The sequence below is a fragment of the Spermophilus citellus genome (assembly GCF_964194105.1).
Source record: "Spermophilus citellus genome assembly, chromosome: 2".
NCBI classification, from domain to species: domain Eukaryota; kingdom Metazoa; phylum Chordata; class Mammalia; order Rodentia; family Sciuridae; genus Spermophilus; species Spermophilus citellus.
This window is the reverse complement of record NC_138183.1, coordinates 90,761,274-90,780,259: the sequence shown is the minus strand read 5'-3', so window position 1 is coordinate 90,780,259 and position 18,986 is coordinate 90,761,274. Positions and strand designations below refer to the sequence as shown.

General features: G+C 34.7%; 1 protein-coding gene across 5 annotated transcripts in view; it reads right to left on the bottom strand.

Moving 5' to 3' along the window:
* The window catches only part of NAA35 (N-alpha-acetyltransferase 35, NatC auxiliary subunit), a 96,313-nt gene that overhangs the window by 67,782 nt on the left and 9,545 nt on the right, over positions 1–18,986 (bottom strand). For all 5 annotated transcript variants that reach the window (XM_081279688.1, XM_081279689.1, XM_081279691.1 and 2 more), the window contains exons 3-6: positions 16,672–16,705; positions 14,244–14,358; positions 13,292–13,366; positions 10,496–10,663 (exon numbers count right to left, since the gene is read on the bottom strand). In XM_081279688.1, the coding sequence (XP_081135814.1) occupies positions 10,496–10,663; positions 13,292–13,366; positions 14,244–14,358; positions 16,672–16,705 (392 nt within the window). The remainder of the gene's footprint in view (positions 1–10,495; positions 10,664–13,291; positions 13,367–14,243; positions 14,359–16,671; positions 16,706–18,986) is intronic.

Below are 18,986 nucleotides of genomic sequence, written 5' to 3'. Positions count from 1 at the left end.
TGCTAAAATCAAGAGCTACAAAAAGAAGTTGTTGGAAGCAAGGGGAAAATTAGCACCAGCTCAGTTTGGAAATGTTGAATTTGAAATAGACTTACAAGTGGAGATGTAAGATTAGGCAGTAGCACATATAAGTACAAGGTTCAAGGAACAGGTCTAGGTCACAGATACAAATTTGGGCTTCACTAGGAGACAGATATGAAACCGCATGACATCACCAAGAGAGTGTGTATAGATAGAAAAGAGGTGTAAAACTGGGCCTGAGCCACACCAACATTTAGAGCTAAGCTGTCCAATATGGCAGCCCCTGAGCTACTTGACTGAGCACTTGAAATGTAGCCAGTTCAAACTGAGATGTGCTGTAAGTATAAAGCACATACCAAATACTTAGTTAAAAAGAGAAGAAGGCAAAACATTAATATTATGGTAAGTAGTAAATACTGTTATCATTAATATTTTAATTCAACTTTTCTTAAAATATTAAACATTTACTAATGCCATATTTGAATACATAATCATGGCAGATTTTGTCATAAATTTTTTTGTAAAAAAGCAGGGCACAATCTTTCATTTTTTAATTTTGCCAGTTTTAGTTTAAAATCATTTATTATTAACCTGTCCTTGGTGCAAGATTAGGATGCCTAGAATACTTGTGAATATACGCTAATGCAGTGGCAATGATTATGTGTGTTTTAAATTAAAACAGTTTATACACACACACACACACACACACACACACACACACTTAAATAAGCAATTAAAATTAATTTACTTGTGGCTACTAGAATCTTAAAATTATGTACATGGCTTATATTATATCCTGATTGTATAATGCTAATTTAGAGAATGAGATGACAAGAGCCACCAGTGACGTAAGAAACCAGTCAAGGCAGGCATCATAAAAACTAAGCCAAGAATTTGTCTTGAGGATGGAATGACAACTATGACAAAATGTGCTGATGTTCAAGCTTAAAACCAAACCTTAACCAGTTTAGCAACACTAAGGTTTATGATGATCATGAGGATACAATTTTGATGAAATAAAGGTTCAAAGCCTGACTGGGGCAGAGACAACAGAGAAAAAGATGAGAGAACAAGAGACAGTGGGTTTGGACACCTCTTTTAAAAAACTGGTTGAGGGCTGGGGATGTGGCTCAAGCGGTAGCGCGCTCGCCTGGCATGCGTGCGGCCCGGGTTCGATCCTCAGCACCACATACCAACAAAGATGTTGTGTCCGCCGAGAATTAAAAAAATAAAAAATAAAATATTAAAAATTCTCTCTCTCTCTCTCTCTCTCTCTCTCTCTCCTCTCTCACTCTCTCTTTAAAAAAAATAAAATAAAAAAAAATAAAAAACTGGTTGAAAAGAAAACTGGGGTATGGAGAGAAGATGAAGGACAATGTTATGCCAAGAAATGACAGTTTTAAGACTGAGAATCATAAATCATGTTTAGGTACTAATGTGAATGATCCAGTAGAGGAGCAGATTCATTATGAGGAGAAAATTGCGAGAAAATTGCTATATACCTTTGAATATACAACAGGGTGCGGAATCAATGTACAAACAGAAGGGTTCGCACTTACTATAGTACAGAAGGTCCATCTACATAACAAAAGAACAGCAGAATATGAGGCCCATATGCAGGTAGGTATGCTGCTAATTATGAAGTAAAACAAGAGAAGTAGGTCATGTGCCTAAAGTAAGGACAGAAGAAGTGCTGAAATTCTGAGGCAAAGAGGAGTAAAAGAACTAGGGAAATATAGTAATTGCTAGGTAGCACTCAGGACCCACAGGAAGTTGGTGGTCATGGCTCGGTATGTTGGTGCACAACTATAGTCCCAGCAACTCAGGAGGCTGAGGCAGGAGTATTTAACTTAGAGGCCAGCCTCTACAACTTAGAAAGACCCTATCTCAAAAAAGGGTTGGAGATATAGCTCAAGGGAATAGTGGGGGGAAAAAAATGAGGTTAGTGGTCATAAACAGAAAAATAGGACTACTAGTGTGAATGTGTTTTTCTCCAGTCACAGTAACATGTACAGTTTAAGGGAAGAGCATAAAAAGGTTGGATGTAACTAGCACTGAGGTAAGTTGAGAGAGAAAGGAAACTGAAAGTATATGCAAGGGACTTATTATAATGAAGGAAGTGGCATTGAAATTTGAAAAGGACAAGAGGTTAACTGCAGTGAAAAGTTGGTAAAACAAATGTAAGTTGAAGTCCAGGTAAAGATATAAGTATTATAGGAGTCAGAAGACAAGAAATGTAAAGGAGATAGTCCCAGGAAATGATACTTAACACTGAGATCATCATGTCATTAAAAAGGGAAATCCTAAGAAACCATGGTCACATAAAAAAAAATTAGGATGGTATCATATCACTGTAATTACAAGGCAGTGGTGGAATGCCATCTAAATTCTGAGGAAAATTATTTTCCAATCTAGAAATCTATTATAATCAAACAAGTGTGAGTGTGGGGGAAAATATTTCTTATACATATATGGCCTCAAAAAATTTCACTCTCTCCCTCTAAGGAACCAGAGATATTCCAATAAGCAAAGTAATAAACTAAGAATGCTAGTCATGGTGGTGCACACCTGTAATCCCAGTGACTGTTATGGGCCAAGTTATAAGGGCAATGACTCCACTTTACTCTGAGACTCCATGTCATGTAAGAAATGCTTCTCCTACGAGAAAACTCTGCCTCTGCCATCCTGATCCTGGTTAGCACACCCTGCTTATAAACACAAACGTTTTTGTTCTTCTCATACAACATAAAATTGTTCATTTTGGTTCCCATTTTTCTTGGACAATGTACCCTCTCAGAGAATGACTGTCCATACATTCTCTGTCTAGTAACCATTGTTTAACTTGTACTCAACTATGGTCATTATGACCCACTTCCCCTTCTGCTTATGATTTTAGATGTTGTTTATGGTTTTGAGTCATAACAACAGGCACTTATGATTAATGTAGTTTTTTATACTATTAAAGGTGTACTCTAACCCTTGCAGGGGGTAGAAGGGTGTAGACTTGCAACATGCCCCTTGGTCCTCCAGCTGGTGATTCTGGACCACCAGCTGGAATAAAAATGGTTCCATCTCCTGCTTTAAGATCGACTCTGGGGCTGGGATGTGGCTCAAGTGGTAGCGCACTTGCCTGGCATGCGTGCGGCCTGGGTTCGGTCCTCAGCACCACATACAAACAAAGATGTTGTGTCCGCTGAAAACTAAAAGCCAAATATTAAAAAATTCTCTCTCTTTAAAAAAAAAAAAAGATTGACTCTATGACTTATTGCAATCTTGCCATAACATGACTAATCAAACAGGAGAATCTCAAGTTCAAGACCAGCCTTGGCAACCTAGCAAGACTTAAGTAAAAAGAGCTGTGGATATAGCTCAGTAGTAGAGTATCCAGATTCAATCCCCAATACCACAATAAACAAATAAAACTAAAAAGAAGATCACAAGATCAAGGTAACAACAGATCTAACAAAAAAGAGTAAGAAATAGAATTCCCAGGAGAACAAAAGAAAAGACAGAATGATGGCTATACAGTGGGCCTAGGAAAGCAACTGACTCTAAAAGGGGCATTTCTTATGTAAGCAATATGTATAACACTGTCAGATTACCTGATATATTTTACAATAAGAGGAGCAAAATTAGATAAAAGTACATAAAAAAAAAACACACAAAAAAGAGACACTATGATCTCCAAGAAAAACAAAAGTTTGTAGAAAAAAAGTAAGTGTAAGTATGGACTACTTTGACCAGTCCACCATCAATAATCATAATACCTTTATCACTAAATAATAATTTACCCAAAAGCTGAATTAATATTTGGGGCAAAGGAATTATCTGTAAATGCTAAATCCTGATATAGCATACCTAAAATTATGAAACCCTCAAACCCAATAAGAATATAAACTTATTCAGAAACATGGAAATATTTTTTTAAAAAGCTAAAAGAATTACTATTATGAAATGGTAAAGAAAGATCAGAGGGCTGGGGATGTGGCTCAAGTGGTAGCGTGCTCGCCTGGCATGCATGCGGCCCGGGTTCGATCCTCAGCACCACATACAAACAAAGATGTTGTGTCCGCCAAAAACTAAAAAATAAATATTAAAATTCTCTCACTCTCTCTCACTCTCTCTTAAAAAAAAAAAAAAGAAAGATCAGAGAATATTTTTCTTTATAAATCTTATGAGCTATTTCACATTTTAAAATACACAGAATTTTTTATTTTTATTTTTAATTAAAACACATACCAGTAGGGTGTAGTGGCACACACCTGTAATCTCTGGGGGCTCAGGCTGGAGGATCTCAAGTTCAAGGCCAGCCTCCCAGTAAGGTGGGAAACCCTTGGCAACTTAGCAAGACCCTATCTTAAAATAAAAAGACTTGGGATGTACTTCAGTGGTAAGCCCCCCTGGTTTCCATCCCTGACACCAATAAACAAACACACACACATACATACACATGCAAAAATTTTTAAATAACCAAACTATGGTATAGCTTGTTTTTTGGAAGATAATTGGTGGGCAGGTAGAGAATGGATCTGAAAGAAAAGACTGGATCAGAGAGAAGAGTTCAGAAATTTTCACAGAATCTAAAACCTGAAGCCAGTTACAAGGGAAAATGAAAGCAAAGAAAAAAACAGGGTAAAGATATTTTCCAGTCAAAACAAAGGAATCTGTATTTAAGGGGTAAAGAGAAAATAAGTAATCTAAGATAACTGTACCAATTGCATTTTGCAAAACACAGAACACAAGAAGATAAGTGGTTTCATAGGGGAACTGTGGTTCCCATTTTGCACATGTGACTTAAGGTACTAAGAAAAATATCTCCAGTTTAGGAGACACATCCGAGAACAAGATATAGCAGCAACAAGGAACTTCAGAAGCATACATTTCAAGCAAATGAATAATTTGCTCATTATTCATTAAATCATTCCTAAATAATAAATAATGATTCAAGAATGATTAAATAAGATCAGTTAAGTAAATTATTTTATCAGATGTCATAAGGACTTTTGCCAGGCAATCACTTTTTTTTTCTAATTATAAAATTAAGAAAAAAAATCTGAAAATATGAAAGTTTAGCAAAACAGGAAAAATAAAATTTTTCCAGCCCAGGGGCTAACCTTTGGTTATATTTCTTTCCAGTTTTATTTTACAAAGTTGGTCACACTGAGTGTTGTTTTTTAAATCTTTTAATGTCAACTAAAAGTTATATATTCTACATGTATAATAAACTATATGTAATAAGTTATCCATAACTTATTTCAACCACAACCCCAACAATAGCACTTTGATTGATTTTAATTATTTACTACTAAAAACTAATATATTTTAGGCACAAAGTGTCCATACATCTAATTCTTTCTTTCAGCCTGAGTGGTTTTTTTTTTTTTTTAATTGGGAACTGAAGGTAAAGGGGCACTCTCACCGTAAAGCTATATCCCCAGACCTTTTTATTTATTTATTTTTTATATCTTGAAGGAGATCTCACTAAATTGCTGAAGCTGGCCTAGAATTTGGCAATTCTCTTGCCTCCGACACATGAGTTGCTGAGATTACTGGCATATGCCACCACACCTGGCTCAGGCTGAGTTCGAGAGGTGAAGTAGGTAATTTAAGGGTCATTAACACGTTCATGACTTTTTTTTTTTAATTGTTGGTTGTTCAAAACATTACATAGTTCTTGACATATCATATTTCACATTTTGATTCAAGTGGGTTATGAACTCCCATTTTTACCCCGTATACAGACTGCAGAATCACATCAGTTACACTTCCATTGATTTACATATTGCCACACTAGTGTCTGTTGGTATTCTGCTGCCTTTCCTATCCTCTACTATCCCCCCTCCTCTCCCCTCCCCTCTTCTCTCTCTACCCCCTCTACTGTAATTCATTTCTCCCCCTTGTATTATTTTTCCCTTTCCCCTCACTTCCTCTTGTATGACTCTTGGTAAACATACTGTTAAGCTTCTTTCCAAAACAGCTGTATTAATGCATCCCCACATCCTTTCCAACATTAATGTTCTCATATAAAAAACTTTATAGATGAAAAGTTAACTACCAATTATTTTAATTTGCATTTCCTGAATTATGCTAAGGTTAAATTTTCTCCCATGTTTATGTCCTTCATCCATAATACATACAGAATACCAATTACAATTTCTTCTAGTATTAAGAAATTTATTTTAAAAAAGTAAAAAATAAAAACTTTACTACTAAAACTCTTACTGATATATTTAGTACAAATAGGAATATACCCCAACCCTCAGTACCCATTATCTCTTGTGTATGAAGATTGAACTATCTCCTTGTTTTTTTTTTTTTTTTTTTTTTTAATAGTAGCAAGGTAGATATGCTTTTCTACACCTGATTTTTATTTTGGAGATCTAATCTTATCTGTACATACAAATCTACTTCCTCTTAAGAGGCAGCATTTACTCAATGATATGCAGTTAGGTTTGTTTTGTTTTGTTTTGTTTGCAGTGCTGGGGATCAAACCAAAGGCCTTGCATGTGCTAAGTAAGCACTCAACCACTATTCTAGCATCTTTTATTTGAGTCTTTTATTGATGGATAGAGGTAGTTTTCAGATTTTAGTTATTATAAGCAACACTATAATTAATACCCTTGTACAGATATTTTCAGGATAAAGTGTTAGAAGGAAAACTGCTGAGTCAAATATGTGCATTTTAACTTATGATATTGCCATATTGCTCTTTTAAAGTTATAACATTTTTTTAAAGAGAGAGGAGAGAGAGAGAGAATTTTTTTAATATTTATTTTTCAGTTTTCAGTGGACACAACTCTTTATTTTACTTTTATGTGGTGCTGAGGATCGAACCCAGTGCCACACACATGCCAGGTGAGTGCGTTACCGCTTGAGCCACATCCCCAGCCCAAAAAAGTTATATCATTTAACACATTCAAAAAGTACATGTCTTGCTTACAATGAAAACTGTCAACTGATATATATGAAAGGAATACCAGAGTTAGAAAAATCCTCATTTTTTCAACCATCACAGTTAAGATCAGTTCAGAAAAGTATCATGAAAAAATGCTTTATCTAGGGGGAGAGACTTTAATGAGCAAGATATTTTTATGATCTTACAGTGTTTCCCAACAGATTGTTCCAAGAGAAGGGAAAAAAACAGTAATCATATAGTAATGGACAATACCTTGACTGATCAAAAGGACTACCACCAGTAACGAAATGTTGGACATTCTATGAATCTGCATGATACCCTGAGAAATATAGGACATCACTTTTGTTCCAACCATAATTACATAATCTAAATCTAGTCATGAGGAAAGAGCACACAAATTCCATCCAAAGTGCATTCTATTAAAAAGAGGGAAAACAGCCGGGCGTGTTGGCGCACACCTGTAATTCCAGCAGCTCAGGAGGCTAAGGCAGGTAGATTGAGAGTTCAAAGCTAGCCTCAACAATTTAGCCAGGCCCTAAGCAACTTAGCAAAACCATGTCTCTGAATAAAATACAAAAAAAAAGAGCTGGGGATGTGGGTCAGTGGTTCAGTACCCCTGGGTTCAATCCCTACACCACCACCCCCTAAAAAAGAGAGAAAGCAGAGGAAGGCTGTGTCCCTCAAAAATATCCACACCATTAGACACAAAGAAAAGCTGAGGATCTGTAGATACTAAAGGGTACCAAACAGGTATGCATTAAATGCAGGATATAATTCCAGACTCAATTTTATACTGTAGGGCAAATTACTAAGAAGAACTGATTAGGTGGCAGACACAGAATCTAAATACTATAAATATTTCTCTCTTTCTCGCTGTTTCATGGTACTGAGATTGAACCCTAGGGCCTTATACATACATGCTAGGCAAGTACTGTTGAGCTGCATTCCCACCCTTTTTCATTTTTTGTTTTTATACAGGATCTCACTAAATTGCCCAAAGTGGCCTCAAATCTGCAATCCTGCCTCAGCCTCCAAGTAGCTGGGATTATAGGTAAGCACCACAGCACTCAGTAGTATTATTACAGGTTTTTGGAGGCTTGATGCACAATGAGATGTTTGGGGGAAAGAGGTAGTAACTATGTGCAACTTACTCTCCAACAGTTCAGGAGGGGGAAAGCACACAAATAAATACATATATATAAGATATGTAAGAGAAAAAGTGAAAAAAATCAAAGGGACAACATACTTATTAGCAGCTATATAAGGAATATATAGTTTTTCAGGTCATTACTTAAACTACTATTAATTTGAAATTATTTACAAATAATGTTCTTTAGGATTAAAAAGGAGGGAAAATAATGACTGACCCTATCATTCCTACACACGACACACCCACAGCATGTGAGTGCCTGTTTTCCCATCCTCATTAACCTATGTATTATAGAAAATTTCTAATATTGGTCAGTGATGTGTAAAAAATGGTATCTCAGTTGTTGTTTTTTTAAAGAGAGAGAGAGAATTTTTTTTTTTTAAAGAGAGAGTGAGAGAGGAGAGAGAGAGAGAGGAGAGAGAGAATTTTTTTTAATATTTATTTTTTAGTTCTCGGCGGACACAACATCTTTGTTTGTATGTGGTGCTGAGGATCGAACCTGGGCCGCACGCATGCCAGGTGAGCGCGCTACCGCTTGAGCCACATCCCCAGCCCGAGAATTTTTTAATATTTATTTTTTAGTTTTTGGTGGACACAACATCTTTATTTTTTATTTTTTATGTGGGGCTGAGGATCAAACCCAGTGCCCCGTGCATGCCAGGCAAGCGGACGACCGCTTGAGCCACATCCCCAGCCCAGGTACCTCAGTTTTAACTTGCACTTGTTAGGCAAGATTAAACATTTTATGCTAAAGGACATTTCATTTTCTGCCACTATCTCTTCCTGATTTAAAATTTTTTTGTGCGCGTGTGTACTGGGGATTGAACTCAGGGGCACTCAACCACTGAGCCACATCCTCAGCCCCTTTTTGTATTTTAGAGTCAGGGGTTTTGCTGAGTTTCTTAAGGCCTCGATAATTTGCTGAGGCTGGTTTTGAACGAGCAATCCTCCTGCCTCAGCTTCTGAAGGCACTGGGATTATAGGCGTGTGCCATTGCACCTGGCTTAAAAATATTTTTTATAGTTAAAATACTTCATCTTTCGGAAATTTACCTTGATGTAAAATGAAGATAAAGATTTTTCAGGAGTGCTAACCCACTATTCCAGGAATATTTATTCAATCAATTTTCTGACCCACTGATTGATGTCCTTTCAGGTATCCCTTGAGAATACAAATATATATTTTTAAATTTGTATTTCTCTTCTTAAGTATTAACTCAATCTGATCTTTTTTTTAAATTCCAACTAAATGGATAAGATCTTCCATAATGACAATCACATCAGTACAAGTATTCAGCTAAACAACCAATGATGGTTCAAAAACTGTGTTCCAAACAACTCACAACCCATACATTCAAATGTAGACAACCACACTGGATATATATTTAACTATTCCCACATATGTAATATAAATTTGGGTAAGTTTTACACACTGTATACTGAATCACTGTTGGAGCCTAAGGTACTTATTTTGGATCAGTAACAGCATTAAAAAGGAACTTAATTCAACAAATAAAAGCATTCAACAAAAATAAATATCAATAATTTCAAATGGGATCACATTTTCCCTTACAATTATCAGTATGTGAAGCCTTGTTTTTTATAAGGAGAAAAAAAATTGCCTAAAATTCACAATACTTCCTTCAGTGAGTACTCAGAACAAACTTGAAGAAAATGTCTATAATCTAAAATATTCTTCATACTCTTATTTTTCTTAGCTGCTTCTTATAAAAAGACTGAGAGAGTACAGCCAGCCTTTTTTGTTGTAAAAGTCTTGAGAGCAGGGGCTATCTCTTCTACTTTCTGTGTGAATATCCACAATATGAAGAATACTACTTAAGCTGGGCATGGTGGCACACACCTGTAATTCCTGTGGTTTGGGATTACAAAATGCTGAGACAGGAAGATCACAAACTAGAGGCCAGCCTCAGAAACTTAGATCAGCCCTGAGCAACTTAGTGACACCCTATCTCAAAATAAAAAATAAAAAAGGTCTGGGGATGTGGCTCAGGGGTTAAATGCCCCCAGTTTGTTCAATCCATGGTACCAACAAAAACAAACAAAAAAACCCAGGAATGCTATTTTATATACAACAGATGCTCAATGAATGGTATTGATAAAGGAAATATAATAAAAGCCCTTTTAAAAAAAAATCTAAGTTCCTAAGACAGCGTTTGGCTGTTGCTCAAGCTGGTCTTGAACTCTCTGGGCTCAAGCAATCCTCCCATTTTAGCCTCATGAGTAGCTGTGACTATAAGCATTAAACCACCACACCCAGCAATAACAATGTTTTAAAATACCATTCATAACCATATAGGTGGGCAAAAATATTCATAATAGAATAATCTAAATATACAGAGAATGAAATGATCTAAGTGCTTAAAGAATTTTAATAATACAAACTCTTACCTCTTCAAAAACAGCAGCTTTATTTACTTTTTCCCTTGCAATGTCACAGATTTTCAAGATTCCCAGAGCAAAAGCTTTCATGGCAGGATCTTCTATAAAGTCTGGATTATGAATATAAAGGCACGTAAATACTGTCTGTGCCAAGGAATGGCCTTCTAACCATGTTATCTATAAAGAAATAAAAGAATGTACATTTTTTAAGGTGATACAGAGTCTGCAAAGTTTAAATTGATCCAACAAAGGCCAGAGTGCAACCTTGAGCTTAATCACAAGATTTAAAAGACAATTAAGGTTAGAAAAGAACTAGAATTCACTTTCACTGACTAAAGTTTTTCAAGAATAATGTACAGGTTGAATGTCCCTTAAGTCCAAAATCCTTAGGACCAGAAATGTTTCAGATTTCAGAGTATTTTGGATATAGAAAATATGCACAAAATTTATCTGCTAAGTGTCCCTAATCTGATATCTCAAAACTTTTTATTTTTTGGTACCAGGGTCTGAACCCAGGGGGGCACTTAACAACTGACCCACATCCCCATCCCTTTTTAATAATTCATTTAGAGACAAGGTCTTGCTGAGTTGCTCAGGGCATTGCTAAGTTGCTGAGGCTGTCTTTGAACTCACAATTCACCTGCCTCAGCTTCCCAAGCCAGTAAGATAACAGGGATGTACCACTGTAACTGGCTGCAATCTGAAACTTTTTTGAGCATTGTGTCACTGCTCAAAATTTTTCAGATTTTGAATTTTCAGATTAGGGATAACCAGCCTGCACTACAAATGATTAGCCATCTATGAAAAGCATTTTCACATATAATTCAGTTTATGATATACTTGGAGACTAATGAAATTAAACAGTGATTCTTTAAGTAGTATTCAAATACAATCAATTCCACAACATAGTCAATAAAAATCCATAAATTGGGGAATTCACAATTTGGAACTAATCAGATTCTTTGCCTCTCATTCAACTCTTCCTTTTTGTCCTCACCATCACTAACTCAGCCAACAGCATCATCTTACCTAAGATGACTATAAGAAACTACAATGGTTTTCATGCCTTTCATCTCCAATTTAATACCCTTAACCAGAGGGACCACTGTAGAACATAAAGATAAGCATTCAACACTATTTTACTCTATGATGGAAGCTAGGAATATCAATAGTAAAAACTAACTAACTATTTATGTACCAAGAATTTATGCTAGGTATTTTCATATAACTTTATCTCATTTTTCCATAACACCCAGAGAAATATGGTATTTTTCTCCTTTCACATGTAAGGAAACAGAGTTAAAGAGTTTATGTAATTTGTCCAAGTTACACAGTGCAAGGGAACAAGACAAATGCTACTCCATTACAAAATGAAACTGGTTGTGTAAAATATTATAATTAAGGTGTATATCTGGAATGACCACTGTGCAGAAGAGAGACTGTTCAGATTAAAAACCATCTGACAATTAAAACCCAAACTCTAGGGGCCAGGGTTGTGGCTCAGTGGTAGAGAGATTGCCTAACATGCATGAGGCACTGGGTTCAATCCCCAGCACCGCATAAAAATAAATAAATATTATGTTCATCTACAACTAAAAAAAAATTAAAAAACAAAACAAAACTCTTAAATATAGTTCCAAAAGACTCACAAAACAGATCCTCAACTTTGGCAAAACTCCTCCCTTTGTTTACCTTTTCTACCTCCTCTAGTCTCACGCACCTCCCACTTGGGTCCATGCCAGACTTCATCCACAAATAGCTTTGTTCAGGAGTCCCCAAAATAGGACATTTTTACTCTGCTATAACTATGCTGTGTGTGTGTGTATACTGTTTTGCCTACAATTCCATAATCCCATCATCTTGTCATTCCTACCATTCTTCATACATAATTATCTCCTCCTCTCTGCCCCCACAGCACAATTATGAAAACATTTACTTGTAAGAATATTTTCTTTGTATGTCTGTCTGGACCAATCCTCTGTCTCCCTCTCCTACCCTACTAGAACTGTAAAATGCTAAAAGATAATGAAAATATCTTTGAGGGAAAGAGACAGCTTTGGAAGACAAAGGATCTGGATTAGGAGTGGGGCCATGATCCATGTTAGCAATGTAACCCTAAATGATACAAGAAAACACAGGTAACTAACAGATATAAGACCTAAAAGAAAATTATATTGTGTGCGCGCTTCTCTCACACTTGGCAATCTATTTGTTAAACGAACAAATTAATAATTATTACATGTTTCTAAGAACAATCTTTTTAAATAGCAATTAAAAAAAAAAAAACGGATGGTCAGAAGAGGGGTAGGGAGCAGTACAAATGAGAATTTTTCCACAACTAAACAATACTATCAGGGAGACATATATCCAGTAGACAAACATTAAAAAATTTTCCTTCAGAAAAGACTGCAGAACTTATCCTAGATTGGACAAAAATCTCTCCAAAGCCAATTCAAACCACCCTTTGTTTCAATTATGTTTACCTTATTGAAACTTCTAATTACAGATTTATTTCTCTGGGTAATTTGAAAACAAAAAGGGTACTCAAAATAATAGCTATAATATCTTAATTGTAAAGAAATTATCCATTTACGAAGAAAATGGGAGCCTAAAAGCACCCAGATGGAAATTAAAATGCTATTCCCTATGGCATTATTTAGCTCGATAATCTTATGTAAATCTTAGAAAATCTGGCATTGCATATACTTCATACTCAACATTGGGTATATATTTTAAAATTCAAAGATTTAGGTAGATCAAAGTTTTGTTTGTTTAATTCACCAGCAGTCTTATTTTAATTCTTACCAAACAGCAAAAACATGTATCCATTATCCCTATCAACTCGGGCAAGGTAAGGTCTTTAATTTTAATGGTGCCATCCTAAAAAAAGGAAAAAATATGACATGTAAGCAGAAATTTTTAATATTTATGGTTACTATGAGCAGTAGCATTTTGGATTTCAAAAATTTGATATTTAAAAACAGCAATTCTAAGAAAATGATAGCTCATCATTTGACATAGCTAAGACACCAAATTAACTTTATATTCTTAAAATAATACTTTGTAAATTTTACTTTTAATTTTCAAATAATAATTATAGAAAGTATATATTCTAAATAGATCATCAAATACTTTAATGTGAAACAATAAAGACCTTTATAATAAAAAGTAAAATCACAAGTACTTTAAAGCACAGTTCAAATTAGTTTTAAGCATTCATAAATGTGATTCATTCTAATAATCAAAACTACTTATTAAAAAAAGTTTCAATTTAAAACTATTTTCCTCAAGTTTTTTAACTACTTATAAATTTTGTTAATAATGTTCACTTTGCTTAGCTAGTCTTTCTTCATAAAGTATGCAATTTCTGGCAACTACAAATGAATTTCTAATTCAACTGGCATTGAGTAAATTTTAAATTCATACCATTATTATTTGCTTAATATATTATTACATAAAACGTAATCTTCCAAGCCAATTATCCTGGTATTTGAATATATACTAAAATGCTTTCAAAAATTAAGTTAAAAATATACAAATGCACAAATTTAGAGCAAGTTTATAAGGAAGACCTCAAATAATTAATTTCTAGAGTTCAAAAGGTAGATTGGTAAATGTTAGAACTAATTCTTGTTTATCATACTTGAGTTGCTTTCAAAAAAAATCCGCTTTAACATAGTATGTTTGATCTCATTATTAAACACAGGTTTTAACATATGAAGTAACAAAAGGTAAAAGAAAACATAAAAAATACAACCTTGATAGCTTGTTCAAAATTGAGAACTTTTCGATTAACTTGATTGCCAATCATGCCAGCATCCATCTTGGGATCCATCATTTCAATAGCAGACATGGCTTCAAAAAGACCAAATCTGCAAATAAATCAGTCCCACAAATTGTTTTTGAACCCAAACCCAAATTCCTACATTAAATTTTATTAAGATACTTTTAGCAACTATGGTATTCTATGTATTTAAAGTCTTTCTAATTTGCTAATACTTCTACTTCAATTAATCATCCCTTAACAAAAATGCTTTCATTTACTTGCCATTCAAATTATTTTACAAGTACTGTGAGAAATAAAAAAAAAAAAAAATTTTTTATTCTTCATTCGAAAAGGCTGTGCATTAGAAATTTTTGGAATAAAACAGATCAACTGATCTATAATGGATTGCACTTTGCCTTCTTTAAATAATTTCCTCTAGCATTCAGAAAGTCATATTTCGAATAATCATTATCACTTTCACTTTTTCTTCATTTTCTTCATGTCTTAAAAGTACAATAATCTGGCATACTGAGGTCTACAATGCCCAAAGTTTTGGCAACTTGTAATAATAAACACTCTAGAAATCCTAACAGTCTGATATTTGTTACTAATTCGCCATAAGGCCAAACAATTGTGACAGTCTGTTAACTGATTAATAAGAATATCCTTGAGATACACATACCTCAAGAAATGGAAGAGGAAAACAAAAAAGCCTAAAAGAAAGCTTGACTAGTCATCAAGCTAATGACTTACTTTCTTAAGTCATTAGACAACCAGAAAATAAAGACAACTACACTATCACATATCCAATCCTATCATTTCTCAGATAAAAAGTAGTTAAAATATCAAAAAAAGAGACAGTATGAATATATAACAATGAATCCCATATAAAGACAACTACACTATCACATATCCAATCCTATCATTTCTCAGATAAAAAGTAGTTAAAATATCAAAAAAAAGAGACAGTATGAATATATAACAATGAATCCCATCAGTACATACAAACACAGTGCACCAATAAAAATATGTGGGAAAGCAAAAAAAAAAAAAAGGGATTTTCTTCCAACCACTCTCATCTAATGCTTCAATTTACTGACAATAAGATTATATGACCATATTATTAAAGACAACTTGAATCTACAAATTTGATGACTAGTAACCAAATCCCAAATAATATTTTTCAAAGAGCTTCTCAAGCTAGAAGAGAAAATATGTAAAAATGGAAGAGAATTTTGTCAATAAAAAAAATACAGATTAACCAAATATCAAACAAACTATAAAACTACAACAGTTGGAGCTGGGGATATAGCTCATTGGTAGAGAACTTGTCTAGCATTGATTAGGCTGTGGGTTTAATTCTCTACACGACAAAAAATAAAACACAAAGCTATAATAATTAAAAACTTTCTAGAATACATAGAAAAATGGAAAAGAATATAAAGAATCCACACCTAAATTTCTGTGAAAACTATGTATAATAAAGGTGAAATTACAAATCACTGGAGAAAAACGATCACTCAATAAATACTGTCAGAAAAATGGCTAACCTCATGGGAAAAGTTAAATTTCTTATTCACACAATTTGAAAAAATAAGCCTGAGGCAGGTGTAAGTTCTAAACCTAAAACAAGCCAACAAACAAAAAGCTTTCCTTCAACAATTCACAAAGCAATACAGGAAAAAGTTGGTAATTGCAACTGAGGAAATATTTTGAATTCTCAAAGTGGAACATCAACATTAACCTTATCTGGAAATATGTGAGAAATTCAAAATCTGTGGCTCCATACCAGACCTATTAAATACACAACACTGGGGATAGGAGCCAGCAATATGTGCTTTTAAAAGCCCTCCAGATAAGCCTGATGCACACGAAAGTTTAAGAAGGACTTTTTGTTTGTGAGTGTCTCCTCTTACTAAAAAAGACATGTCCAATCCTGTCCACTTACTATTTCAAAATTCTGTATTTCGAAACTTGAAACTAAGCCTGGCCATAGTAATATGGAAACAGAGGCTACCTATGGAAGTATAAATATAATTAAGTATTTCCTTTTATTTTTTCCAGGGATTCTCAATTTACTTCTATACAGGCATTTAGTCACCTGAGATTGGTCATCAACCAGCCAATCATACGTGATACACAAATGATATCTTTTCAAGAAATTCCACATTCAGTACATCCACCCTCAAGAAAAGAATCATGTAAGTCATAATTTCACTAGGTAACAGCCATTTCACATCCCAATGGGGGTCAGCTGCCCCAGAACAGCTCACCAAAGTTAAACGTGTATGTGTGTGCATATACATATATATAATTCATTTTTACAATCTTTGAAAAGTAAACTTACCCAACACTACTACATTTAAGAAAAAACTAGATCAAAATATGACACAAGAGTATTCACAGGACACATACTTACAGTTTATCATGAAGCAGTTCTCCCAACTTTAATTCTAAAATAAACAAGAGAAAAAATCCTTTTAATATATTTAACTTTCAATTCTAACAAAAAAACTTTAAAAACGTAATTACCTAAAGAGATGTAAAGAAGCAATATCCAGAACTTTACCCAATCCTCCTAGCTAATCATATGTTAAAAAAACTTTTAACAGTTCCAGGTACCAAAATGGATAAATGACATTAAAGCATAACAGAAAATATAAGCTAGAGATTCTCAAGAGTGATCTGGGAACCCAGGAGTTGGTGATATTAAAATAACTTCTGTTGTATTTTGCACTGTGTTGACATTTGCACTGGTGATGCAAAAGCAATGGTGGGAAGGGGTAAAAAAAACAGCAATAATATACAAAACTGTTGTAGCTTCAGCACAAACTAAACTAATATTGTTCACTTTCAGTTAAAAAGAACCCTCCTCCATAATTCAATTTCACTTAAGAATGTCTTTGATGACTACTATTCACTAAGGAAACACAATCAAAAACTATAATGACACCACCTTACACCTATTAGGATTGCCAATGATTAAAGAATAAAAAATATACTGGGGACGTAGCTCAATGGTAAAATAGCTGCTTGCATGTGTGAGGCCCTGGGTTCAATTTCCAGCATATAAATTTTGGTTCATTATTTTAAGAAAAAAGACTGGGATGTAGCTCAGTGGTTAAATGCCCTTGGGTTCAATCCCCAACATTATCAAAAAAGAAAGAAAGAGGAGCTGGGGTTGCAGATCAGTGGTAGAGTGCTTGCCTTGCATGCGAGAGGCACTGGGTTTGATCCTCGGCATCACATAAAATAAGTAAAATAAAGATACTGTGTACATCTACAATTAAAAATATATTAAAAGAAAAAACAGAATACAGGTATTATAAGGATGTGAAGACATTGTTGGTGGGATTCTAAGATAGTACAGCTACTGTGGAAAACAATATCAACAATGTGGCTGTTCCTCAAAATATTAAAAAGAGTATTACCACAGAATCCAATAACTACACTTCTGAGCACATACCCAGAACTGAAAAAGGATCCTGAAGGAATTTCTGCACTCCCATGTCCATAGCAGTATTATTCACAACAGCTAAAAGATGGAAGCAACCTAAGTGCCCATCAATGAATAAACAGATAATCAAAATGTCCCATATGTATACAATGGAATACTGTTCAACCTTATAAAGGAAAAAGATTCTGACATATGCTGAAATATGGATGACCCTTAAGGACATTACACTAGTTGGGAAAAACAATCAGAGAAAAACAAATACTGTGAGATTCTACCTGCATGAAGATTTAGTTAAAAATCACTGACACAGACTATAGACTGGTAATTGCCAGGGGATGAGGAGGAGGGGGAGAAAAAGGGAGATAACTGTTTAACAGATACAAAGTGTCAGTTTGCAAGATGAAAAAATTTACAGAGATAAATGGTAGTAATTGTAGCAAAACATTATCAAAGTATAAAATACCACTGAAGGCTGGCGTAGTGGAGCACACCTATAATTCCAGCAGCTGAGGAGGCTGAGGTAGGAGAATCACGAGTTTAAAGCCAGCCTCAGCAAAAGCAAGGCGCTAAGCAACTCAGTGAGACCCTGTCTTGAAATAAAATACAAAATAGGGCTGAAGTGCCCCTGAATTCAATCCTTAGCACCAAAACAACAACAACAACAACAAAAAAAAAAAAAACGCCACTGAACTGAATGATTAAAAATAAGATGGGGGCTGGGGATGTGGCTCAAGCGGTAGCGCGCTCGCCTGGCATGCGTGCGGCCCGGGTTCCATCCTCAGCACCACATACCAACAAAGATGTTGTGTCCGCCGAGAACTAAAAAATAAATATTAAAAATTCTCTCTCTCTCTCTCTCTCTCTCTCTCTCCTCTCTCACTCTCTCTTTAAAAAAAAAAATAAGATGGAATTTTTTTATGTTAGGTTTATCTTAACACAACAACAAAAAAAAAAAATCAAGAAAAAAACACAAAAAAAATCCTTGATAAAGCTATAAAAATTATTAATCTCAGGGCCAGGGCCAGGACCAGGGCCAGGACCAGGGTATGGCTAGGAAGGTATCTACAGTGTAAAATGTGAGGAGACATTTTCAATTCCTGCCTTCTTAAATTTTGTAGGTTCCTAATACATTGCCCCTAATTAATCTTTCAAATCTCAACCTCTGAGTAATGCCCATTAAATACTGTACTCAGCAAAAGAGGAAGGCATTAATACTTCTGCTGCATACCAAAGTAAGATAACTGTCTCAGGGTTATTCAGACTTGAGAATATGGCAG